Source organism: Chrysemys picta, chromosome 1 (assembly GCF_011386835.1).
Source record: "Chrysemys picta bellii isolate R12L10 chromosome 1, ASM1138683v2, whole genome shotgun sequence".
NCBI lineage: Eukaryota > Metazoa > Chordata > Testudines > Emydidae > Chrysemys > Chrysemys picta.
The window spans coordinates 293360548-293388539 of record NC_088791.1 but is presented as its reverse complement, the minus strand read 5'-3'; the positions used below and the strand labels follow the sequence as shown (position 1 = coordinate 293388539).

Below are 27992 nucleotides of genomic sequence, written 5' to 3'. Positions count from 1 at the left end.
AGCATCTCTCTTAGCAGGCTTTGCACAGCGAATACGTGATGCTGTCACATAAAGTTTGCATTGCTATGAGCCTGGGGTGGCTGCACTGACTCAGTGACAAAGGCACAAATGAGTTATGCAGATTGTCCCAAATTAGAACCAAAATAATATCACATGAAACCACCATGTACTTCTGTGTATGCCAGAGATTTTATAGAAAAAAAAAAGGATTTTAGAAATTTTAAAAGAATTTGATTGGCATTTTTTAATTCAAACCCCTCTGTCTGTAAAGCCAGGATGCCTTAGATCTGGGCATTCAATTATACAGGACTTGGAGGCAGAGAGAAATGATAATGAATACATTTTAGAAACCACTAAAAATTACTTAAATTAGCTTCTCCATACATAATGTTGCTATGTGAAGCTCAGCTATCGCCTTATCTTCCAGGGCTAGAAGCAAGTGCTGTGTGTTCACAACTGGAATCTCTCCTTTTCAATTATGTTAAAACTCCGGTTTCTAGCCCCGATGGGTTGTGAGATACTGGATTATAAATTTGTCACAGGTGCAGGAGTGACTATGGGCAGTTACACATCAGTCCAGTTTAATTTTTTAGGTGTTGCGTGTGTGAGGATTTCACGCTGCATCAAGATGGGAATGGCAGAAACGTTCTGTGGTAGGTCACATTTTAAAAAAAACAGAGTCTGAAGCTTTTTTTAAATAGCTGTGGTAAGAATGGATTAATGGACAGAATGTGGTATGGTGAGCGAAGGCACATGATAAATGCAATTTATTACATAGGGATCCCCACAACTATATATATAGAGAGAGAAAATATCTGATGGTTTTTGTATTATATGGCATTGGTGAAGAGTCTAAACTCAGCTTATCAGTATAATTCAGTCTCCCAAAGGAAGTGGTGAAAGCCCTGTTGCTTGAGACATCCCAAGCCAAACTGGAAATGTACTGGCTATAGGGAACATTGCCCTAGATCATCCCCTCCAGCAGAAAGCCCTGTGAGATGCGGCTATGGTGAGGAAATCTCCATGAGGTTCCCTTCCTAGTGATCCCCCTCCCCCGTGTTATCCTGCCAGGTCAGCGCAGTTGACCTCTTCCCACAATCGTGGTAGATTCCCAAGAAGCCAGCGCAATCCATTTGGAGGCCCTGGATCTCCAAACTGCTGGTATCACCACCATTGCTCCCACAGCAATGGAGCCAGGCTACCTGGGCCTCCCCTTGAGCACCTTGTTCCCTAGATTACTTCTGCACCTTGCAGGCACTGGTCTATGCAGTAAGGATAATACAGTCCTGGGCTGTATTTTTTTCTAACTAATTTCTATCAGGTTGTGGAGAGGCCTCCTCAGGGCCTAGAGGTGGGAGGAAGGTATCTTGATGGCAGCTGAGCCACCTTTCCATTTAAAAAAGGGAGATATGCATCTGGAGGCTCCAGTCTTTGGGAGAACAATCTGGCCAAGTGGCAATGGACTAGACTAGATGACCTGCTAGGCTTTTTCTTTTTAATATTTCTATGGCTTTTATTATTTCTTAAGTTTCTTATACCTATTTTCTCACTTACTTTCTTATTTGAGAGTGAGAGTATTCATCTAAGAAAGATTTTTTTCCCCAGCATGCCTCTGGTATAGAAGCCTCCAGTCCTACACAATACAGTCATTTTGGTTACTATATTTTATTTTCCCACTGTAAGACAGGGTGCTCTATGTGCTTCCTTTATTGTTTGAAATATTTATTTGAGGAATGTCATATTTGTAAAAAAGCATTTTGAGGACCTTGGATGAAAAGCAGCACTATATTTTTTTAAATATTATCATTATAATTTGATTAGAAAATTTCAGAAGCCTCAAATATATATGTATTTACATCTGTAAAGCTTAAAAAACTGCAATATGAAATGGTGAAATGGTATAATCTATTCTGTAAGCATTCTTTCTCTGAAATGGAAGGCAAGCAATTCGCAATTTAAAATCAGCTCCTAGACAAAGTGGAAAAACAGGCCATCAATGGCATTTTGTATTTGAGCAATATCCAAATTTGCTTTTATCATTAGTGCATTGCATTGCTAGCTTGCAAACTTGCTTTTTTTCCAGATAATTTTAGTCCTGCATATGCTTTTGTTATCCCTAAGCTGGACTTCTATAATGTCTTCCTTATTGTGTCTCCAGAATCTGTTATTTACAGACTTCAGTGTATTCAGGCTGCAGCTGCTAGGATTGTACAAGAGAACAAGCACATTTGTAACCTGTTAAGACCTTACATTGGTTGCCTGTGAAGTTCTGGCTTTGATTAAAAAAATGTTGCTGAGTGACTTTTAAAACAACATTACAAAGGAACACCTATTTATCTCACAGACGTTTGTGTTATTTTTACATTCCTAAAATCTTCCCGTGTTCTACTTTCTGGAGGAAATCTGGCCTTTGTGTGTGCCAGATATCATCTTCAAAAACTGCTGAGCCAAAACATTTAGAAATGCAGCATCCTGAAGGAGCAATTCTTCCAGATGATGTGTTGTGTGAAAATTGGCTTTGCTAGATTTCAGAGTAAACTGAAAATATGTTGTGGCTTTCTCGAAGATGTTGTAGGTCCATTGACATAATTATGATTTGTTGTTTGACTGCAGTGCAATGACTACTTGTGTAAATGCTCATATGCAAGTATGCATATATATATATATATATACACATATATATATATATACACAAACATACATTGTATATACAAGATGTAAAGCGAAGTGTCGTAATATGATAACTTTCATTTTGTGAGTTTATAGGATTACATAATTTTCTAGTGGCTGAGTCTGGAGTAATAATAGTATCATAATTCATCCCAAATGATTGAAAATCAAAAGAATAATTTCATTTCTCCCCATTTTAATTCTATAAATATACCTCCAGTATTCATTGTGTATATAAGTTCATGTTTCCCGAAGACATATATTCTTATATACCTGCCAGTTTCAATAACAGATTCTGCTGCACTCAACCTCCAAAAAGTGAATCTCCTTATTGGTTTATAGTTTGAAGACTGGATCTTCCATAATGGGCACAGTTTGGTCAACCAAACCTTGTTGTAAGATCCAGATTTTGAAGTGCTCAGCATCCATAGCTGGAATCAATTTTTTAAAAGCATTCAGCTCCTGGCGAGGTGCCTAAAGAAGGGCCAGATTTTCAAAAGTGCTCGGTCCACTCGTTTTGGGAGTCTCCTATGTTTCATATACCCAAGTGTGGAGGAAAAGTGGTAGCAGTTTTTTGCCACAGCGGGATATTGTTCATTTCATTTGAGGCATTTTCAAACCCTTTGAATTTCAGAGCTCAGATGGGTTTGGAGTTTTCAAACTATACAAAAATGCAGAAAGTCACCTTCACTTGAAATGCTACACTCATTAAATTAAGAGTAGACGCCAGAGTGGTACAGAAGTCATCTCTGAAATGTTTCTTCTGTATGCTGTAGGCAAGAAGGATGGGATGATAGGGAGAGAGAAAATTCTGTCATGATGTTGGCTGCAGCTGCTAATGCTTTCTCTTTCTCCAAGTTCCTTCCTCCAAAGATAACCAAGTAGATATTTAACACATGTAGTGAGTGGTGTGGTCTAACTTTTTTTTTGTAAGCAAACTCTGCAGCTAGGGTTGCCAACTTTCCAATTGCAGAAACCCAAACACCTTGCCCCACCCTTGCCCCACCCCTACCCCGAGGCCCCGCCCCACCCTTTCTCTGAGGCCTGCCTCCTGTTCACTTCATCCCCCCTCCCTCCATCACTTGCTCTCCCCCACCCTCAGTCACTTGCTCATTTTCACCAGGCTAGGGCAGGGGGTTGGAATGCGGGAGGGGGTGAGGGCTCTGGCTGGGGGTGTGGGCTCTGAGTGGGACCCAGGAGGGTAGGGTAGGGTAGGGGGCCCCAGATGGGGGTGTGGGATGGGGCTAAGTCGTGGGCAGGGCATTGGGGTGCAGAAGGGGGTGCAGGCTCCAGGAGGGAGTTTGGGTGCAGGAGGGGGCTCAGGGCTGGGGATGGAGGTTGGGGCATGGGAGAGGGTTTGAGATGCGGGCTCCGGCCGGATGACACTTATCTCTGGTGGCTCCCGGAAGCGGCTGGCATGTCCCTCTGCCTTCTAGGCAAAGGGGCGGCCACGGGGCTCTGGTGCGTGCTTCTCCCCCTCCCCCACCACAGGCACCACCACCGCAGCTCCCATTGGCCATGATTCCCAGCCAATGAGAGCTGCAGAGCTGGTGCTCAGGGCAGGGGCAGCACACGGAGCCCCCGTGGCCATCCCTCTGCCTAGGAGCCGGACATGCCAGCTGCTTCCGGGAGCCACACGGAGCCAGGTAGGGAGCCTACCAGCCTCGCTGCACTGCCAGCACTGCCAGCTGGACTTTAACGGCCCAGTCAGCAGTGCTGACCGGAGCTGCCAAAGTCCCTTTTCGACTGGGTGTTTCGGTTGAAAACTGGATACCTGGCAATCCTATCTGCAGCTCTACTAATCCGTAAACAAAAGCAGCAGCAGAGGGAGACTAGCTGAAAGTGTGTGATATGTTGAAAACACCCTGCCCTGTCTGGTAAATGGCCTGTATTTTTGCCTTATCGGGTGGTGCAGTGACCGATCTAATGTCCAATATCTTATGAATCACAGTGTGAGTAGTCCGTCAGTTCGACAATGACATTTTCATGCTCTCTCTTTTTGTGGATTCTGGAGTGACTCTGAAGTCCAAGCGTAACGTGCATGCTCGAGAGCAGATTGGGCAGACAGTCATTGGTGAGCGTCTTGGTAGCTATAGCAGTGGTATGACGCTTTTCCCTTGCAGCTAACAATCGATTATTTCTGTCCTCTTCAAAGGTGTGGAAAGCTGTGAGTGCTGTGTGTTGCCAGGCTGATCACTGATCTATTTAACACAGCCTTCTCAGATCATTCTTGGTTTTATTGCACCGAAATATATGCTGTTCTTGATGCTGTCCTTGTAGCACTTTCTGGGGCGGCCTTGATTCCAGAGTCCTTATGCCAATTTTCCATAGAAAATTTTTCTGGGGAGTTAATATTCAGGCATCCTAATGATGTGTCCAATCCAGCATAGTTGAGCTTTTATCATCATGGTCTCGATGCTTATGGCATTTGACTTTTGGAGAACCTGCAGGTTGGTAATTTTGTCCTGCCAATGGATCCCCATAATGGTATGCAGAGATCGCATATGGAAGGCCTCTTGCTGTTTGATATGCCATTTGTATAGTGTCCATGTTGCGCAGCCATAGAGGAGAGATGTGAACACAAAAGCATTATAAAGTTTTATTTTTGTTGAGAGGGGGTATGTTGTGGGATTTCAGGACTTTGTTACATAACTTTCCTAATGTCTGAGAAGCTTTCTGTATCCTGTTCGTGATCTCTTTGTCAAGAGATCCATCATGGGAGATGTTGCTGCCGAGATAGATAAAACTGTCAACTTGATTTAGTTGGATTCCACTAATGGATATGTTAGGGGATATGGCACAGAGCGGTGAAGATGATTGGTGCAACACCACAGTTTTCTCCAGGTTGATTGTGAGGCCAAACAATTTTGATGCTTCAGTGAAGCAATCTACAACGCACTGGAGATCTCCCTCTGTATGTGCTAGGAGGGCACAATCATCCGCAAAGAGTGCTTCTCTCAGTAGTAGTTCTGTTACTTCTGTTTTTGCTTTAAACCTTGTAAGATTGAAGACTGAGCCGTCGTGTCTGTATCTGATGTATATGCCTCTGTTGAGCCCATCTGTAGCATGGTTGAGAAGTTGGGTGAAGAAGAGCTTGAACAGTACAGGGACAAGGACACAGCCTTGTTTGACTCCATTTGAAATGGGAAAGGAGTCAGTGAGATCTCCATTCAAAAGTACCTGACCTTGCATCCCCTCATGAAATAAATGAATGATCTTTACCAGTTTTGGTTGGCAACCAAGTTTGCTGAGGATCATCCATAATCCTTCTCTATTGACTATATCAAATGCTTATGACAGATCGATGAAAACACTGAACAGATTCATGTTTTGTTCAATACATTTTTCTTGTATTTACCTGATACTGTAAATCATGTCTATGGTACTACGACCAGGTCTGAATCCGCACTGAGTCTCAGGTAGATTGGCTTCTGAGACAGATGAAATCAGTCAGTTCAGGAGGACATGAGCAAAGATTTTCCCAGTGACAGATAAGAGAGATATCCCACGGTAGTTATCACAGACCATTTTGCCGCCTTTATTTTTAAATAAAGGAATAATTGTGGCATCTTTGAAGTCTTGTGGCATTTCTTCACTGTCCCAGATATCAGTAAGGATCTTCTAGAGTGTTGTTATCACTTTTGGACCCACAGATTTATATATTTCTGCCAGTATTCTATCTCTGCCTGAGGACTTTCCTGAGCTCATCAAACTGATTGCCTTTTCTATTTCTTCAAGTGAGGGTGTTGAGTCTAGGTGGTGCTGAATAGGCTTTTGAGGTATCAGACTAATAACACTTGTTTCAATTGAACACGGGCTGTTCAGTAGTTGGCTGAAATGTTCAACCCATCTCTGTTCCATGCCATGTTTGTCTTTGATGACTGTCCTTCCATCAGCCATCATGAACGAACCTGTGCCCACCTTTGAACATCCATAGACTACCTTCAAGGAATCAAAGAATTTCTTTGTTTCATTTGTTTCTGCATACATTTGAGTGTCTTCTGCTATCTTCTCCCACCATTTATCTTGTATCAAGCATAGTTGTCTTTGTGCCTTGCTTTGCAGGTGTTTAAATCTGTCTCTTTTTGAGGAGACTGACTATAATTTTGCCAGATTTGGAAAGCCTCACTTTTTTCTTTCAAAAGTACTGTGATTTCCTCATCATTTTCATCAAACCTGTCATGGTGAGCCCTTTTCTTCCATCCAAGGATGTCAGTTGCAGTTTTTTGTACTGTCTCTCTAAATTCCTCCCATGCGACAGGGGTATCATGAAGGTTGGTTTCTAGTGCACTTTGTAGCTTGTCTCGGTATGGTACATGATTTAGTTTAACAATACCAGGGGATGTCTTGATTGTTTTGGGGCATTTCAACGTGTGGGTACAATGTGTAGATTCACTATTGACCTAATGATTCTATGATCCATCCAACATTCTGCTCCACGCATGGCTCTGGTGATCCTGACATCCCTTACATCACATTGTCGGACAATGATGTAATCTATTAGATGCCATTGTTTGGATCTGGGGTGCATCCATGTAGTTTTACATTTGTCTGCCTGTCTGAAGATAGTAATTGTTAGGCTATGTTCTGCACACTTGTTTAGGAGTAGAAGACCATTTTCATTCATTTTTCCAATGCCATGTTTCCCAACGACGCCTTGTCAGTTGTAGTTATCTTTACCTACTCTTGCATTAAAATTTCCTAGGATGATTAGTTTGTCGCTTTGTGGTGTTGACTTGATGAGAGAATTGAGATCAGAGTAGACCTATTCCTTAGCATTGACAGGGCTTGTTACGGTGGGCTGGGCGCATATGCACTGACGATGGTAGCAAATCATGACTTATTTAGTGGTAACCGGAGTTTCATGAGTCTTTCGTTAATGCCTATTGGAAAGTCTTCAAGACATTGCAAGAGTTTTGGTCTTAATGGCAATTCCCACTCCAAGGATTCTATCTTTGTGTGGTTCTTTTCTCTTCTTCTTTCAAATCAAGAGGTATCGTCTTTGTCTATCATAGTCCTGATGTTCCAAGCAGCACTCTTCAGTGCTTTTTTAGTTATCTTTGGTTTTCGACCACGTTGAGGATGATCTACCAGCTGTGGTAAGCTGGCCAGGTTTAATTTGGGCAGGCAGTGTTTGAGGCACCATTTCTAGTCCCTTCCCTTACAAAGAGAGAGCCGTGCAATCCCAAAAAGGGCTGCTCTGTCACCTGGGGTGTTGCCGAGCTTCCTGCTGCCCTTTGGTCAGGGATGGGCGACCAATGTCCCAGGCCACCTGTGTGCAGGCTTGTGGCTACGACTGCCGGTAATCATCTTCACCTGGCACTCCCCCATCGCCACAGGACTTTTGAGGAGAAATGTGCATGAATGACGTGTGTGTGAAGTTGATTAAAGAGTCGTTGCACTGGGACAGTCCCATTCTCTCGGCTGCTGAAGCTTGGCCCAGTGGCACAAAGACTGTTACAACTGGAGGCTCCTTTAGCTGCAGTGGATAGCCATGACTCCTGTAGTGCCCCATCATGCCTTTCGCCTTCCACAATACATCGCTGCACTGCTTTTCAAGCCCTTGGAACAACATATGGTCTCTTTCGCCTTGGCTACCATAACCGTCTTCGTATGCTTGGGAGGGCAATCCCTAAATCACCATCAGTTTCCACACTTCTGGTTACCCTCACATGGTTTAGCCTGCCTGCCGAGGTGGTTTACCGGGATGTGGCCACTGTCGCATACTTACAGCTACTTGGAGCTTCACGTGAGAGCTGGGTGTACAGTGAGGACCAGAGAGGAAAAGAACCACTCAAGGAGTCCAGCAGTTCGGATCACTCAAAGGTACTACCTATCCCATACACCCCATACACTCCTATGAATCACAGTGGATGGAAACAAATGCTATAGACCTTTGGAGAGGTTGGAAATCCAGCTAGATCTGGTGGCTCATGAGATATCAAACCTTTAAAAGAATCGCATCATTCTGTGCACCCTCATGCCTTTTAATCCCACCTGATTATAGTGGCCACTGTCTTTAGAACTCTTAATCAGCATCAGTGATGTTTATTATCTGAAAGCTTGTAATCCTCATTTTCAGAAAGCTGATATCATCAATCCCCTCCTTGAGGCATGTAGTGATCACAGAAATTGCAGAGAGGTAAAGGGACTTGCCTGAAGTCACATAGGAGGTCAGCGGCAGAGGGTGGAATAGAACCTTCTCTTGACTACCCAGTCCAATCCTCACTGCCTCTGAAATTGCTGACTTCTTTGGCTGACCATTTTACCTGGGCATTCTGCTAGCAGTTTTGACAGTAGGGAGTTTAATTTTCTTTGTCATATTGCAATTCAATTGTCTGGGGTGTTATGGATATCTAAAGGGTAGGGTTTAAACTTAGCAATCTGCTGTGTTATTGAATTAGTTTTATGTTGTGTTAATCTCTTTGTCTCATGGCATTCATTGCTTGTGATAATTGATGCACAATATATAACCAAGTTCTGTATTCACTTGGGTAACTGCATTTAATTGCCTGGTATAAAATATGCGTACTAAGTACAATCTGCTATGACTGAGAAGCTCTCATTGGTATGGACTTGTCGGCGCTTTATCTTCCTGACAGCCTGTCTGAGGAAAGTCTAAAAGTCTTCCACAGCCCACCATGTAAGGATGAAGAATGGATATTTGCTCTGTGACTACGAAAAGAGAGATTGCCATAACTGTTCTGTGGTCTTTTCAGAGTTCTGTTTGTGTTTACTGCATTGGGCTTTAAAACTGCATTAATTGGAAGCTCCATAAAAATAAAATAAAAAAATATACATAATATACAATGTTCTCCTCTATATTATTTTTGGGGCTAGATTCAGCTCAGTGGAGATACTCACCTGAGTAAAGTTACTTATGTGCATGAGTGTTTGCAGAACCAGAATGTTTATTTTGTATGCCTTCATGTTACTAATATTTAAAGGAGCATAAATTGATTTAAAATCATGGGCCAGCTCCTCTGCTGGGGGAAATCAGCCTAGCTCCCCAGGAACTCAATGGAACTACGCTGCTTTACACCAAACTTTTCTTTTACTATTATGATTTGTAAAACTATTTTTTTTACAAAACCTAAATGTTGAGACTAAACTGACTGTTGAGCATCTCTGTAAGATTATTTTATGCAATGTCATTTTGCATAATGTTAATACAATGTAAGAACTTTTCTCCCATAAAGATTCTGTATTGAGAAAGAAGGACAGATCAATATCTTGTATTGTACTAGCACTGTTCTCAATGCTATAGCTACAGTTTTGTCAATGCTGTCATCATCTATCAATTTCTGGGTGAAGTTTCTTTAAGGATTTTTAGAATGAGTGGTTTCTAACTCCAGAGTCCAGTCCTGTGCTTCTTTTTTGCACCTGTCACCAGTTTTATGTACATCATTTTGCAGAATGTTCAACAAGGAGCTTAGGTGCACAGATTTGTTATTCAGTTCTGTTTCGCTGACAAAATAGCCCGCAGCAACTCTTGGTCAGAGGGGATCAGTTCAGCTTCAGGCTTTGGCTCACCTTGTGACTTTTTGTCGTTCACCCTACCCTGCGGCTATTTTCTTCTTCTTAGCATGTGTGCAATGTGCCTCGGGTGGCACGTGATCAGGATTCATCACCGAATTTGGACTGCTGGTTGGATCATTAGCTTCCCTGGCCCGGGTACTGACAGGGAGCATGACATGAATGCCCAGCTGGTCAGGGAGAAAGCAAAGTAGCCCAGAGCTACCTTGGAGAACCCATGGGCACTTTAAAACCAGGAGTTCCCCAGATTCATGACCAGAGCTAGTGACACTGTTCAATAAGTGAATCATGAATATTTTCATGAGTTAACACAATGAAATGGGGGAGAGGGATAGCTCAGTGGTTTGAGCATTGGCCTGCTAAACCCAGGGTTGTGAGTTCAGTCCTTGAGGGGGCCACCTAGGGATCTGGGGCAAAATCAGTACTTGGTCCTGCTAGTGAAGGCAGGGGGCTGGACTCGATGACCTTTCAAGGTCCCTTCCAGTTCTAGGAGATAGGATATCTCCATTAATTTTAATTTAATGAATTTCCTTTGCTCTTATTTGTGCAATGATATTACTCATTTTCTGCAAGTATTTGGACAACTCATGGTTTATTCAAGAAAATGTTCATAAACCCCCAAAGTTTCAGGCGTTTTAGCATGAGTGGGGATTTGCCACTCATCATTGTCCTGTCACTCATCATTCTATTGTCACTATTCATTCTCCTGTTTAAAATTTCTCTCATCCAGTCCAGAAGCAGAAGCAATACCAAGTGATTTAGCTGACCAGCAGTGCATCCCAATAATACATGGTAAAAGACACTGTCAAAACAAATAGTTTGCAAGCTGCCAATAGGCTGAAATTTGTTTACTTAAAATGTTCAGCATTTGTTTGTGAATCGTAACACTTGTAGAAATTAGGATTGAATTGTGAATGATTCATAAAGAGGAAAGAGGATGTACTGAATGTCAGATAACTTATCAACAGCAAATAATTCGACCAGCTCTAACCTTGAAATCGATGTTAATGGCTCAAAATTTGTAGTCTGAGGTAGATGAAGGAGCTAAATACGGATTTAAGGAGCTGCAGTTTAGGCACCCACTTTTAAACATCTCAGTATGTAGCTTTCTTGATGTAAGTCACCCTCTGTTCAGAGAATCCTGTGACCTCTGGCCAGTGTTTTTGGTAAGTAGTGATTGTACTTAAAATGTCAGTTTTATCATAGCACAATAAAGAAATGACATAGCAAAGTCAAATACTGAAATATAATAAATATTGAGATTTTAAGTAGACCCAATGTGTCCCAGAACAAAATATGTTTTAACTTAGTAAAAGTGGCCATTTGTAATTTACAACATATTATAAATGTACAAAGTTAACTGATTACATTAAGTGATTTTTTTTTCACTTGTGTGGCTTTTAAGATGATCACCTTTATATGACATGAGTTGTAATTACAGCTCCATGCCTCTGCATTACCTATGGCAGGGAGGCTATTTGTACAACCGTGTTCACCCTTCTGGCTTATATTATAGTCACATAATATTTGCAGATAAAAGTGTGGGAAGAATTAAGCTAAAATATAGTTTAATCACTTTTATTATGTCTTTTCTAAAGATGAAATATTGAGCTTTACAAACTGGAAACAACACGCTTAACGTCTATTAAGTAATTTTCATAAAGAAAATTGAATGTGTATGACCTGAGCTTCAAACTATTTACCAAAAAGGCACCTAAAATTTTTATTCAAACCCACATTTACTCTTATGTATGTTTGGTTGTTTGCATAGACAAAATGTTTATGTAATTAGCCTTTAGCACAAGCAAATGTGAGGTTTGCACATTCAAATTCTCTATATGCATTTTTGTATTCTCTTTTGAAAATCTTATCCTTAAAGGCTCTTTTTGCTTCCAGTGAAATTAATTCCAAAACTTCAGCTGACTTCTGTCATGAAAAACTGGGGACTTAAGGTTTGAACCAGCCAAGCACAATTAAATCAATGGGAATTTTTCCACTGACTTCAATGAGCTTTGGATCAAGCCCTTAGGTCTCTTACACAGCAGTGAGGCAATCATGATAGACTGTAAAGACTCCAAAAAACCCACTGCAGTCTGTTACATAAGTAATGCATAAAAGACCTAAAATAGCCTTAGATATGTGCTTATCTCAAGCAAAATAAATATTTGCTCTCTAAGAATTTGAAGGTGTTGTTATAATCAAAGTTGTCACCTCTCAGTTTGGTTTCATGCTTTATTTTCCTTTTCTTCAAATCCTTTTAACTTTCAGAAATGCGCAGACACAATGAGAATCACAGACAAAAGAATTACCTCTATGTAAAATTCATGTTGCAACAGAAACCTCACCAAAGCAAAGACATTTCAGATGGAGGCTGATGCGCTCCCTTTGCTTCATATTGGTGTTACTTTGTGGGCTCAGGATATTGTGTTTGTTAAAGAAAGTGCCAGTACGTCTTCTTTAACATAACAAGCCTTTCCTGGTTTGTGTTCCATTCTTAAAATTACTCCTTCATCTGGAAACATATTTAACAGGCAACTGTTTCCTCGAAACTCACAACATCAATTAATTTTTAACTTTTTAAAAAATTCATATGCAGCCCAAGTATGTCCTTTCAATTGATGCTGGCATGCTGAGGTGGCTGTGCAGGTACTGATAAAACCTAATTTGTGAAGGCTTTTCAGCCAGAGGCAAGACATCTGATAGGTTCAGACATGGGCACCATTTATTCAGTAAGCAAGAATGCAGGTTAGTTGAAACTCCTTCACTAACACTTGATGAAGGCGTACAACTGAACTGGATTTGGACATACAACTGAGAGTAGGTAGGAACTTCATATAGATTTCAGTCAGGGCATGCTGTTTTGAAATTAGACTTTAAAATCAGCTTTTAATATCTGATTAATTGTGTTTTCTTGCAGCGCCTAATGAACTGTGTGTGGACTCTGCATTCAGTAACAGACAGATTCTCCCATCGCAAGATGTTATTACTACAGTAGTAGGATACATTCCTATTTGAAGTCAGTCAGCAACAAAAGGAACCAGTTTAAACGATGGCTGCAGGTAAATATCTGCACTATGCAGTGGCCACCAAAAATATTGTTGCTAAAATGATTAGTGATAATTACCTTTTGTTTTCAAATGGAACTTAATAATATTTTTCCTAAGACAAGTCAAATTGGTGTGAGCTCTTTTTATACAGGTGCCTAAATAATGTCACCATTTCTTTAATAAACTACATTTCATGAGAAACATGTCCCTTCTTTGAATATGTGGAAATCTCATGATGTGTATTTCCACAGAAATATTTGCCATTGATTAGGTAGTCTTAAATTATAAGCTCTTTTGAGCAGGACTGTATCTTCTCTCACTGCTATATAGCACCTAGCAATTTTATTGGTGCTCCAAAAAGATGTATCATAATAATAAATTTTAATTATTTTCAGTAAGATTTATCTATGTCTCAAACACTATTTTCTGTTAAAAATTGTGGCATATTGACTTTTAAACTCAGAATTTGTCTCTTTTGCCACAGCCGCTGATGGTTTGGGAAGTACAACTATAGATACCACACAACTTAATATGTCAGTCACTGATCCAACAGCTTGGGCTACCGCTATGAATAACCTCGGGATGGTTCCAGTAGGATTAGCTGGACAACAGCTTGTGACGGGTAAGATTTCTGTTAGAGATTTGGATTTTTTCAGTCTTTTTATAAACATCTGGAATCATTGCTGAAGACAGGTATATTTTTATAGTCTCAGAACAATGGTTGTAGGTGCACAACTTCTATGATTAATATTGCATACCATGTATTAGTCTCTTTGTATAATGGGTATGTAATCCATACCGTGTTTTAACCTAGTAGAACAACCAAAATCTTTGGGGAAATTAGAGTTCTAAACCATTGATCTCCAGGCTCTATGCTGGGTCTAGGTTAGGGAGGGGATCAAGAGATGTACTTGGTCTTTGAGAGAGAGCTGATTTTCCTTCCCGGTAGTTTTCCTTGAGGTTTTGCCAAGGAATAGCGTGGGCAGCGGCTGCAACCTCCTGACTGGAGGAAGATGGTTGTGCTGACAAAAGAAAGTGCAGCTATAAATAGATTCAGAAAAAAAATGGGAATTGCATGCAATTCATATCCACTGGTAGCATTAGCTAACTGAAAGAGAGAAGCAATCCCTTCTTTCTTCTAATTTTTTTGAACACCATAATTAATTTTCAAGGGCTATTATTCTTTGACTTTGTCATTTCATTTACAGCTTGCGAGAGCTCTGTAGTGGATCACTTAATCTTTCCAGCAATAATAAAAATATTATTTTGCCCATTAGAAACATTGAAGGTTCAGTCCTGCTCCCATTGAAATCAGTTGATTTCAGTAGGAGAGGGATTGGGTCAAAGTGAATTAAGCTTCACAATACTCCTGTGAGGTACATACAATGGGCCAGATCCACAGTTGATGTAAATCAGTTTAGCACTCCGTAAGAAAGATAGGGTATAAAAACAACCTTAGGTAAGCAACTGCTTAACTGATTATTCGTACCACCTTGCTTAGGGTTCTTTTAATTTTGATTGCTTAACTAAAGAAAAGGACTTGAAAGATTAATTTAGTTTTATAGAGTTTCATTAAATATCCTTATCAACAGGGATTAATAGCATAGAATATAAGAAAGCAAAAATGGTATTGGATTATGATTTGGCTAACATAAGCTAGGAAATTTGTCAGTATAACCATATAAACCATGTAGGTTTTCAGAATCAAATTATACAAAGACAATAGAAAATAACACTTTTACTCAATCACTATGGTGGGAAGGTGATTTTTTTTTAAATTTTGGCTAAGGATACATCTATACTGCAAAAAAACAAAACAAAACAAAACCCCTGCGGCAGCAAGTCTCAGAGCCCGGGTCAACTGACTCCAGGTTGCAGGGCTTGTGCTAAAAAGAGCAGTATAGACGTTTGCACGTGGCATGGAGCCCAAGCCTGACAGCCCCCTCACCCCAACCTCCTCAGGGTTCAGAGCCAGAGCTCCAGCCCAAGCAGGGATGTTTACATTGCTATTTGCAGCCCCATAGCATGAACCCTGAGTCAATTGAGACTTGCTGCTGCAGGTTTGTTTGTTTTGCAGTGTGGCAGGTGTCCTTATAAATACACATTTTGGTTTTAGTTCTTTTTATTTACTGACTCTTTCAGCATAGACGTATTTCACTAACTCGATAGCACAAACATGTTTGATTGCAAACATTAGTCTTACTTCTTCACTTTATCACTTAAACTAAAAGAAATCAATATGAACACAGCTTCTTTCTTTTCTAACAGTATTGCCCATGAGGTAAACCCTGTCATTGAAATTTACAATATTTTGCCCAAAGCTGTATCACTTATAGTTGACCTCCCTTTTATACACATTTTAATTATAATATTAGATTCCATCAAGTTTCCTATTTTACAGCTCTATCTGGCACATCATAGGATATCAATGTTTGATATTAATTTAATCGTTTTTTTTTTAATTCATTCACTGACAGGAAAAAAGGGGGAAGTCTCTTTAGCTGCACTTGCTCTTTTAGAAAAGAAATGTCTTTGAAGAAATCCAGCCATTAGACCTTCGGTTTTTCTTCTTGTAGGCCTCCATTCTAGCTTTTCTAAAGGGCCTTGATGCCTGACAAATCTTAAACTGTAATAACTCATAATTTTGGGGCCTTAGTTACTGCAACTATATCTGCCTCCCAGGGGATTTGTGAAGTTAAATTTTTGGCTATCCTTTCTGAAATTAGGCATTGAATGGAATTTTGCCAATTTACACTACCTGAGGATCTGGCCCAGAATTACCCATCATATAGATGGGTAAACTAAGACACAGAAAGGTTAGGTTACAAGTCCAGGATCACACAACAAGTCAGTCCAGAGCAGGAAATGTAGCTGGTGTAGATCTTGGGTTGATTCCAAGTCTCCTGCTATAACCATTAGATACACTGTTTTCCCAACTATACAGCTGTACCTTGTCTTAGATTTTTCATCCACTCGGTACACTGGTGTTCAGTTGTACAGTAAACTAGAGAGTCACACACTTCATTGCTTATGTAGGCCGAACTGTACACCCAGTGAGAGAGGGCAACATATTTAGCTGCCACCTGTTATGCATAGGCAATGGGTGGTGTGGAGATTTCTCTGCCTGTGGTACCAAATGAACATTCTATGGGCCTGATTTTCCAATGAAGGCTTTTCCAGTTTTCCAATTTTCACCAAAAGCCAATAGGGTTCTGCCTGTTGATGCCTAGAACAGTCTCTAAAAAAATTTGAATTGATCAGATGTGTTGTTCAAAAGCTATTGTGTCGCAGACAGAAATGCCATTAGGTTGACTATAGGGCTTTGCTTCGCTTGACCTATAAATATGTGCCCCCTAGAAACAAACTAGCCCAGTGCTCTCTTGATGTGCTTTACTGAACTTTGACTTTATTATCTCCAAATCTGGAAATGATTTTGTATCGGGGTACCTTTGTCTGGTTCCATTGATCAGTGTCTCCGTTGTATATAATGTAGGAGGATTGGCACACTTCCTTTCGTGTTTCCCCTTTCTCTCCACTTTTTTGTGCAAATTCTTCTCTCAGCAACACCTCTATAACCTCCCCATTGAGCCAACAGTGTTGCACAGATGGAATTGAATTTGGCCCTGTTCGTATTATTTCCTTGTGTGAGGATCTGAAGGACTTCAATTTATCACTCCAACTGCTGCTAGTTTATTTTTGGAACTATTTTTTACCACCTATATTAGAAGCACTGCTTGGATCAGTTAATATTTGTACAGCACTTTTAAAGTGTAAAGTGTAGCATAAGTGATAAGTATTAATTACTAGAGTGGAATATCTCCTTATTTCCAGCGAGGAGTAGAAGAGTCCCCTTCTCTCATGCTTTTTGCTTTCCTATGCATAAAACTATGTACAGTAGAATCTCAGAGTTATGAACAGCAGAGATACGAACTGACCAGTCAACCGCACACCTCATTTGGAACCAGAAGTATGTGATTAGGCAGCAGAGAACAAAAAAAAAAAAGAAAAGAAAAAAAAAGCAAATACTGTACAGCACAGTATTGTGTTAAGTGTAAACTACTAAAAAAATAAAGGGAAAGTTTAAAAAAAGATTTGACAAGGTAAGGAAACTGTTTCCATGCTTGTTCCATTTAAATTAATTAATTTTCTTGTGCATAGTAACATTTCAAAGCTGTATTAAGTCAATGTTCAGTTGTAAAGTTTTGAAAGAACAACCATAACGTTTTGTTCAGATTTACAAACATTTCAGAGTTACGAACAGCCTCCATTCCCGAGGTGTTCATAATTCTGAGGTTCTACTGTGTTATGTATTTCCCAAAGTAAATAGGTGCTTTGACATTTCACTCACCCCCTCCCCACGATTTCATGAGTTTTGACATTTTTCACCATGACAAAACCATGATTTTCACAATACTTTGCCATGAAAAGAATTATAGCTCTACTGGTTATGGCACATTTATCTGCACTGAACTACATTTTCCATCCATTGTTTTAGCCCAAGTACTTAAATGGTTCTTCACCCTTCCTGACTCTGGTGTTCATGATTTATGTTAATTCTCATGATACGTTAAACTTCTTCAGCATTTATACTTTGCTTTCAATAACCTCATCAACAGTATTTCTACAAACGAAAAAAGAGGAGACCCCTATGGTATCCCAGCACTAACTTCTTTCTAGCTCTAAAAAGACCTATTTCTGGCTATTTTTATTTTCCTGCCCTGGTGCAGTAAATACCTTAGACTGAGTTTAGGTCGAGATTTAGCTTGCATATGAAATGTTACCTAAGCTAGCACAGTCTGAAATTCTGACTACTGTACCAACTTGTGGTGTCCTGGTGTATCAACTTTGTCTACAATCCTTGAGTTTCCCCAAAAGATATTCAGGCACAGTTTTCCCTTCCTGAAGGCTATGCTGGCTGTTAGTAAGCTGTAGAGTTTTCCCCTCCACTTTTCCTCCATTTGATCTGCTCAAACGTTTTAAGTTTTTTCCTCCCTTTTCTCAGCTGATGTTAATTTAGTTGCTCTGTAATATCCCAGAACGTGTGTCTTGTAATAGAATTATGTTGGCCACATGGCAGCTTGCAGGACTCTCTCCTGAACTGAGAATTAGTAAAAATGACAGCTCAGGCTTCTGCAATATCTGGCCAATTTTTCTATAACAGTCTGGGATGTGTGTTGTCTGGTCCTGGTGACTAATCAATTTTAAGCACTGCTAACCTTTTAATACCTGTTTAGATGTTATCTGTACACTATTTCATTCCTTATCTCCTAGTGCTGTAAAATTGGATTTTTGATCTGGGCAAATGTCAGAGCCTTTCATTTGTAAAGATGGATTCTTGTGAATAAATGTATAACATCTCTTCTGTTCCTATACTCTTTGCTTCTACTTCTTGTTATTTAGAAGGCTCATCATTTTTGGTTATATTTGGCTACTGCATTACATATAATTTAATGTATGTATTTTTACATTTTATATATATATATACATTTATTGTGTTATATATATCTATATATATCACAATAAATAGAGTGTAATAATGCATTTAGTTTAACTGTTAACGATTGATGCAGTATAGTTATGGTTCTAAGCCCCTCTCTTCAATAGGTTATAATTTTTCCAAAAAATTCCCCTTGGGGCTGAAATTTCTCATGCTTGGTCTTAGCCTAGAGGTGAAAATTTTCTGGAAAGGTTGGAGCCAATCTGTTAAACAGCGTTTGAATGATCCAAGCACTAAAATTGGTGTTTTCCAGTTTTGAGACTTTGAGAAATATTGTCAGTTTCTTCTTTGTGCTGCATCTTTTGTGAGATTTGAAGTCCTCCCCATTCACTCGATGGGAGTCACAGCAATGATTCTGGTACTCCACTGCCAACTAGTTAATATATTTAGAGGGATTTTGAAAACATGTTATTGATCACAGATCACTGGAAAGACTTTTATTTTGGTTTGCAGTGGAAATTTTTCAAAGTAATTTTAGCACTGCTGAATATTGTCATTTTAGGGTTGTGTTTGCCTCAGCAAGTGGCATCAGGTCACCCTGTTTTCTGAAAGGCGATGTGATGTCAGATGAGTGATTTATTTCTCGTATTTCTTTCTGATTGTTGTTTTGGTTCTGGGCCATCATTTTGAATATAGTGAATTAGCTTGGGTATTTATTCACTGAGAGTAATTTTAAGTTTAGGAGACTGTTGTTGAAGAAAAATTTGCCACAGTTCGTGAATCTAAGATGGTGGATGGGCAAAAATGTTGAAACTATAAATAAAAGTGAGGATGGGTATAGTTGCCTGAAAGTCAACACCTGGACACCCTTAGAGGCTTCTTTAAGCTCTTTGTGCACACATGTACCATGTGGTAAATCAAACAAAAATCACAAGTCCAGACTGTGATGGGTTCCCCCGGGGTTGCCGCCTGGAACGGAGGTAACACTGAGCCCCAGTGACCCACCAGCCTGGGCTCCCTCTCACACTGAGCTGCTGTGACAAGCTGCAAAGCCCTCCAAGCTTGCTCTTACACCAGCATTCACACAGGTAGGGACACACCCAGCTGCAGTACTTACAGGCTGCTGTGATCAGCTCTGCATGGGGAGGCTACAGCTAAGGAGCTGCCCAGCTGCTCAAGAGCACAACCCCCTTCTGGAGGGTAAACCCAAAATTAAACTGTTTTGCACTGCACAGAGATCTGTACAGCGTAAGCTCATGAAATTTGCCCCCTCCCTCAGTGTGAAGAAGAATATTCAAGAGCTTTCTGTACCCAGTTATGATTTCCACACACTGGTTTTAGACAAAACAAAAACAAGTTTATTAGCTACAAAAGATAGATTTTACGGGATAGCAAACAGATCAAAGCAGATTACCTAGCAAACAAACAAAACACGCAAACTAAGCTTAATATGCTAAAAACATTGGATATGAGTGGCAAATTCTCACCTTAAATGATGATTTAAGCAGGCTGCAGAGATTCTTGAGGGGCTAGCCACACTGGCTTACAGCTTTAAACCCCGGGTGTTCCTTTCACAGGCTAATAATCCCTCCAGCCTGGGTTCAGCACTTCCCCCCAGGTCAGTCCTTGTTCCTCAGGTGTTTCTAAGAGTCTCTTTGGGCATGGAGTAAACAAAGAACCACGATGATGTCACTCCCCTGCCTTAAATAGCTTTTGCATATGGCAGGAGCTCTCTGTCTCCAAGCTCGGTTCCCACACCTTTCAGCAGAAAAACACTGGTATTCCAAGATGGAGTCCAGGACTGGGTGATCTGGTCACATGCCCCTGTAGTGTCATAGCAACCATGTCTCTGAGGCTGTTTGTAGCGTCCTCAGGAAGGCTCCCCAGGAAGGCTCCCTGGTGGGAGATTAGCTTCTTCTAAGACCTATTGTTCTCCCTAATGGTCCACTGCCTTGAATGGACCCTTCCCAGCCAGCATCTAGACTGACAATCTTTTGCCTAGTGGGTGTTCCCAGGTGTAAACACATTTGTAATAGATACATCAACAATATTCCTAACTTCAGATACCAAAATGATACATGCATACAAGTAGGATAATCATATTCAGTAAATCATAACCTTTTCAATGATATCATACATGACCTATCTTGCATAAAATATAATTATTCCATACTCATATCATAATAATAGTACTATAAAGAATAAGGGGTGTAGTGTCACATGGACATTCACAAAGAGAGTCATACACTTGATCTATAAATAAATTTATTCCTGGCAAATTACACCATCTGTCTATTAATTGACCTGTATGCCTGAAAACTGAGATCACTATGGTTCCTAGAATCTTAAGTCAGAAAAAGTGAGAAAACAGATGACTCAAGCACTGTAGATTCAAGACAGACTATGACTTAAAGAATTCCTTTAGCCTTCTCCCTTGACTATCAAAAAGTCCAGGAACTCATCTCCTTTCCACCATAACAATTGCTGAAACATGCCCAGGAAAGTTGTTCCAGACCACAAATCATCTTGTCCTGATGTCAGTAATATTAATTGTTGTTTTCATTAAAACGTTTTGCTTATAGTTTGTTTTTGTACTCATTTTTGTAAAGTTAATGAAATAATCATACATAACAGAGGGCACAGGAGTCATGTCTAGCAGTTCCCCCAGATATGGAAGATGTACTGTGACTGCTAGTGAAGACCCTGAGAGGCGGTCACTTGGCCATCAGGCTTTGCCCCATCTTGCTGGATATACGACTGGTGAAAATATGCCACATGTTCTTGATCCCCAGTTTTGATGATTGCAGTGAGCTATGCTTAGGAATAAATACAGCAGTCTACTGACACAGCAATGTAGGTCACTGGGAGCTTATTACCTTGCTGCTCCAGACTCTACATTGGCTTGCCACTTAATACTGGAACAAATTCAAGGGTCTAAGTCTTAATCTTCAAAACCTTGAATGGGCTTTCCTAAAGCTTTGTGGTTACAGGATCTTAGGAAGATCCTTCTTTAGAAATCATGGCTTCAGACCATTCATATAATACAAAGCAGGGGGAAAAATCAGGGGCACACTAGAGAAAATAAATGAGCAGAGTTCCCTAATTTTATTCTAGTTCCTTTCTCTGTGCTATACTTGCACAGTCATTATTGTGGACATGCTGGGTTTTATTGAAGGGGAGGAAGAGCAGGGATTGACAGAGTTTAAGTTCCCTGAATATGCAATCAAGATAATCAAAGGAAAGAGACACACAATATACTATAAAGGTATAGAAGACTAAAGCCTCCACACTACTAAAAGAATTTATGACATTCTCAAAACTTGAGAAAGCATTAAGAATAGAAGAGGTAATGTCAGAATGCAAATATGTGGAGTCACTCGGAACATCAATAAAGAAATCTCACGTATTAGGGTAACAGGTTGGTTTTTTCATTGACCCAAAAAGCACCTGCCGAGTTAATCACACTTTCTGTGATGTGAGCGTTACTCAAGGAGATTTCACACCAGGGGACTTTAATCCTAAAATACTAGGAACAGACACGACTAGGTTACAAAAAAAGAGAGTCATCTAAAGGGGAGAGAAAATGTGGATGAGATACTAAGAGTCTTTGATACACTATTCAGTGTAAGCATTCCTCTTAGGTCATTTCAAGTGTGTCCTCTGTATTGGTCCTTAATTGAGGCCAAGGGTAAAGATAATGGTTAAAGTTTGTTCAGCATTTAGAAATGAGTTGTACTTTTAAAATAAAAGTTGTAACTTTGGTATTAGGGCTAAATGCCCCCAAATAAACAGAACTAGAGGGGCTAGCCAGGGCATCTTAGCACATTTGTGAATTGAAGGAATGCACTTAATGTAAAATTCATGCTGTATATTGTAGGTTTTGTATTCTGTTGTATTCCTTTCTTCTGTTGTTCTGTGCTAGCTTGTGGCCTGAGACCCTTTGAGAGAAGGAACATGCCAACTGTTTGGCACAACTTTTATTATAAAGTGCTAGGTACATTTTTAGTGCCATATAATTCATACTTTTTAAAAATTCTGGCTGCTGTTACTAACATCAAAAATTCCTGTTTTAATTGAAATTAAGAACACAGAAAATATTCCATTCAGGTTAAGGTTTTATAAAACTTTTTTCATCCTTTTAGTTTAATTTGAGGGTAATGTTCCTTTATAGTTATTATTTTTTCTCTCTTCCCCCCAAGTGTCAATAAAGAACAGATCACAAACAATCACCAAACTCCTACTATACAAAATAATCCAGCATACTCTGTGGGACAGTTTCATTTCCACCATTCATTCATGCTGGAACACAGATTATCGATAATACCTGACATTTGTATACCTCCTCCAGTCAAAGGATCTCAAATTCCCTTTTCAACATTAGTGAACTAAGACTGACTCCTGCGCCATAGGTAGAGAAGTATTATCCCCATTTTGCAAATGGGGAAACTGAGGCATAGTGAGATTGTGGTTCACTCAGGGCCACACAGGAAGTCTATAGCAGTGGCGGGAATAGAACACTGGTTTTATGACTCTCCGTCTTATGCTTCAACCACACGCTGACCTTTCTTCTTAGTTAGCCTGTGGTGAGGTAAAGTACTGCTTAATCCAATAGGTTTCAGTTAAATAATGGATTTACCTGACCATGTATCTTCCATGCTCCACTGGTGGTGAATGATGGGTTTGACATCACCAGCAGATCACACAGAGTAATGTTTTATGCAACAGGAGGCAGCTGATCACTTGCAGACTTCTCTTAGTGGACTCAGAAGAGGAAAAAACAATGACATTTAACAAGTCAGATATGTTGAAATACTTTCTAATCTGTATTTAGACTGTGTTCTCTGCCCAAGTATTAGAGTTACTGTCTTACTGTGGTTTCAAGAATTTGATATAGCTTTATTACAGGCAATTTGCTTTCTAATGTATACGTATTCAGATTCCTCACCATCAGGAATTTTACCAAAGGATAAAAGCTATCTTGACTCTAAATGCTTTCCATTGTCAATTAATCTTCATCTTCCCATACCCACAAAAACAACATTATTATTATTATTATGAATTATTATTTTATTTTATTTATTTGTATTAGGGTAGCATCTAGAGGCCTATTGTGCTAGGCACTGTACAAATATAGAACAAAGTCAGTCTCTGCCCCAAATTGCTCATAGTCGAAGTGAGAGAAGGTGGGTGAGACAAGCTTGTCTCTCACCAACAGGAGATCGTCCAATAAAGATATTACCTCATCCACCTTGTCACTCTAATATCCTGGCACCAACATGGCTAAAACACCTCTGCAAATTATAGTCTAAGTGTAAGACAATAGATGAGTGGATAAAACAAATAGATGGGGGAGCAGAAGTAAAGAGTGAGATGACACTAGTCAAGATGAAAAGTTATGGTCACGCTAAAGCAGTTGCCTAACCATTGTTTAGTTATTGTGTAGGCATCGTGGCAGAAGGTAGTTTTAGGAAGGGATTTGCAGGAAGGCAATGAGGTGGCTTTGCTGACATTTGCAGGGTGCTCCTGGCAGACAGGTGAAAGCATGATGGTGCTTATTGGAAATCTTTTTTGAATGGGTGATCAAGATTGGCATCATTTGTGGAACAAAGGCAGAAGTCGAGATCTCAGTACCACATAATAGGAGATAGGTAAGGCAGGGATAGGCACGGTTCATGTTATATGTTTCTTAAACTCATTTTGTGCTCTCTGCTATGATTGTCTTGCCCAATTACTTATTCCTTATTTTACTCTTTGGTGAAATAATTATGGCCAACTTCCCTGTTTAATGTTTATTACCTAGTCTTTAGATTGTCCCTAATCAAGCAGTGCTTTTAGCAACTTTATGAATCCCTTTCAGGACTCTTAAAATGTAGGCCTCAATTCTTAGGCATGCATATGTGTTTGCAGGATCAGACCCTTAGCCTAGGAATGGAAGGAGTCCCTAGGCCCCTCTTGTGTAGGAAAGTAGGTGATAACTCTTCCATCTCAAGCCTTATTTTTTGACTTTTTAAAAACTTTACAAAATGTACCAGAGAAGAGCAACATCAAAAATAAAATAAAACCCCCACAGAGACCAAAAAACCCACAAAACATTAGGAGGGCAAATGAGAGAAATATGGCCAGTTTAAAATAAAACCTCTTGACACTCAGAGTATCTCTTCCTGAGCACAAAGCTGACTACTGCCTATTTAATGTATTAAATTCTATGTAATCATCTGCTTTTTGCTGAAATGCACTTCAATACTTCAGCAGTGTAGCAATCTACATGGAACTGAAGGAAGGACCATGGGCTGCAGGAGGAAAGAGTTTGGAGAATGAGTGCTGTGTGAGATGGCTAGGAATGTGAAAATACAGTTGGAGCTGTTCTGAAAAATGCTGATTTAATAAAGACTGATTATTTTAATTAGAGTGGGGTCCTCTCATGTTGTTACCCAGCACTCGGACCATGAAACAATCTCAACTGAAAGTTCATTCCTGTGATTCACAAGCCCCCGAAAAATAAAATAACTCCTTAAATTCTTCCTATATATCAGGGGTCGGCAACCTTCCAGAAGTGGTGTACCGAGTCTTCATTTAGTCACTCTGATTTAAGGTTTCACGTGCCAGTAATACATTTTAACATTTTTAGAAGGTCTTTTTCTCTAAGTCTATAATATATAACAAAACTATTGTTGTATGTAAAGTAAATAAGGTTTTTAAAATGTTTAGGAAGCTTCATTTAAAATTAAATTAAAATGCAGAGCCTCCTCGACCGGTGGCCAGGACCCGGGCAGTGTGAGTGCCACTGAAAATCAGCCTAGGTGCCTCCTTTGGCACATGCGCCATAGGTTGCCTACCACTGCTATATATATATATATTGCCTTTTAACTCTGTGTCTCTTAATTCTGGTCCATCTAATTACCTCAAGTATGTAATCAAGCTTAATTTTATAACAACCCTTAGTTAGTTCAGGCCTGTCACCACTGATTTATTGACTCCCAAAGCTAAGGCCTTTCAGTCTTGAGGCTCAGAACATTTCTGATTGCAATTCAAGGTATTGTACTATAAATCTAAATACAGTTGGGAGCTGTGTTTTATATATTCCATTCATAAAGATAAACATTCCTGCAGGTTTTGAGGTTTTTACTTTAGTTAGAATGATGGAAACAACAGAACAAGAGTCTGATTCTGCAGAAGCTTGCTTACAAGTAATTCTCATTCACATGAATAGTCCTATTGGAGGCAATGGATTTCTCACGTGACTAATGATTACTCATGCAAGTAACAGCATGACAGGGCCATGGGAAACAACACAAATCTCCATGTATGGCTCAGTATGTCTCCTCCATAACAAACTGCATCAGCTCTGCCTCACAAGATGGCAGGTGCCCCTGCAGACAGATACGCTCCTTAGAAATGTGAAGGCACTGTGCAAAGAAAACAAAGTAATAACAGCTAATGACTATGTGCACCACACTGTGTACCTTAGAGACTGCCTCTCTTTTCATGTTTTACCTCAGCAGTTGAGCTGGGACATTCTAGTTTGCCATCCTCTGAAATGTTCGTCTAGGGGCTGGAGATTGGCTGGTCTCAGGAGAGGGCTTTTTTTACTGTAACTCTTGTAGCTAACAACTAAAGGTTGCATTCCTACCTCCCTGCTTCCTCAATCCCCTGACCTCTAGTTTCCCATCAACAAAGCAACAAGGTAGGTTTGAATACAGCCTTACTTTCTAATGCAACAAATATTGCTAAGATGCACTTGCAGCTGCATGAAATAGCAACACAAACACATCTCACTGCTCTAAGTCTCACACAGAGACATTGTCACTCACTTAGTTTTATATTTTACCTTACTGTTAGTACACTTTACTCGTCCTCTTTTTACTTCTGCAGGGCTTTGCATTATTGCCTTTAGTGATATTTTTTTTCACTATTTCCCAAATCCTTTTCCTTATTAGAATCCTAGGTGATTGTTTGGTTTAACAGACATTGCATACGCTGGTTCCTTGTTTCTAGGCAAATTATTTTACATTTTTTACATTGAATTGCATTTGACTTCTATAATCCCAGTCACCTAAATGATCCAAATCCCTTTGAATCGGATTACATTGGTGCTTCTTATTTGCTATACTTCTAATTTTTGTTTCATTTGTAACCTCTGAGATTTTGTTTTTAATACCTCATCCACATTTGTATACCATAAATTAGAAACAAAAGAAGTCCTCTAAAGCACTTTACTTCACTCATAATCCATTTACAATTGGAAAATGGCTACCCTTTGTCACCAGCTCATAAAGTGTAGCTTTATCCTGGACTTCCATATTTATTGTGTTTCAGGAACTACATGTAAAATGTTCTGAGTGTACAAGTACTGCCAGCCCTGCAAACTCATCATGGGATCTGAAGGGTAGCTTGTATTCTTTCTGATTTATTCTTCATCAGTAAAATACAGTGATAAGTAATTCTACAGGCCAAATTCTGCTTTGTCTTCTCTGGGATTTCACAAGCATATAAAAAAATGGAGAATTTGATTCAGCAGAGAGACTGAGTTAACAATTCTGCTGATACACAAACCAGAATAGAATCCAGGTTTCTTCCTCTCAACTGTGTTAACTCTACAGAGCTAATAAGAGTAAAATGTAAAGCCTTTTGCTTTTGTTACTAAAGTAAACAGACACAATTCTGAACACACATTGTCAAATTATGCCTTGCCTTTGTACAGAAACCTTCCCCCACATCCTGTGTTCCCCCCTCACCCTAAGGGACAGGTACACTTGCAGTCTTTGCACTCTCTTGAGCTAAGGGACTTCCTCAGATAGTTCATTCTAGTGCTTCAGTCACCTCAAAGGGGGAAGATATGGAGCAATGTTCCCTCTAATTTTTTTATATCCATGTGTGGAATGAATTTTATTACGTGGACGAATATTGAGATGATGCATGGCGGAGATGGGGCCAAGGGGTTCGGAGTTTGGGGTGCAGGCTGCCCCAGGTCTGGGGCCAGAGGACTCCCCCCAGCCCTCTCCTCACCGGCAGCAGCAAGTTCCGGAGAGGGCCCAATTTTCCCCGCCGGCAGCACGGAGCTCCGGGGGAGAGGCTCCTCTCTCCCCACAGGCAGCAGGAGCTCCGGGGCAGGGGGAGAGGCCCGCGGCAGCCTTGCATACCCCAACTTGCTCCCCTCCCCCATTCCCACCACCCCCTACCTCTCTCCTCTCCAGGCCCCTGTGGCTGCACGGCTCTTTATAGCCTGCTGCGCGGTTGCGCAGCTTAGAGGGAACTTAGGGCAGGACGATGGCTAGGTCTCTCTCTCTCTCTCTCACACACAC

The 27992-nt window shown here is 40.2% G+C and overlaps 1 protein-coding gene across 22 annotated transcripts in view; it reads left to right on the top strand.

The window, feature by feature from the left end:
• ENOX1 (ecto-NOX disulfide-thiol exchanger 1) overlaps window positions 1-27992 on the top strand; it is a 485482-nt gene that overhangs the window by 281402 nt on the left and 176088 nt on the right. For 18 of the 22 annotated variants that reach the window (XR_010597786.1, XR_006173209.2, XM_042845284.2 and 15 more), the window contains 2 exons: window positions 13124-13265; window positions 13738-13875. The exons of 2 other annotated variants lie outside the window; for them this stretch is intronic. Coding sequence is in view for 17 of the 20 variants with exons in the window: in XM_042845284.2 (XP_042701218.2) it covers window positions 13256-13265; window positions 13738-13875 (148 nt within the window). In the remaining 3 variants the exon portion in view is untranslated. Of the gene's footprint in view, window positions 1-12793; window positions 13028-13123; window positions 13266-13737; window positions 13876-27992 lie in introns of those variants that run through there. 2 more of the 22 variants (XM_042845285.2, XM_005308170.5) reach the window with 2 other exon arrangements.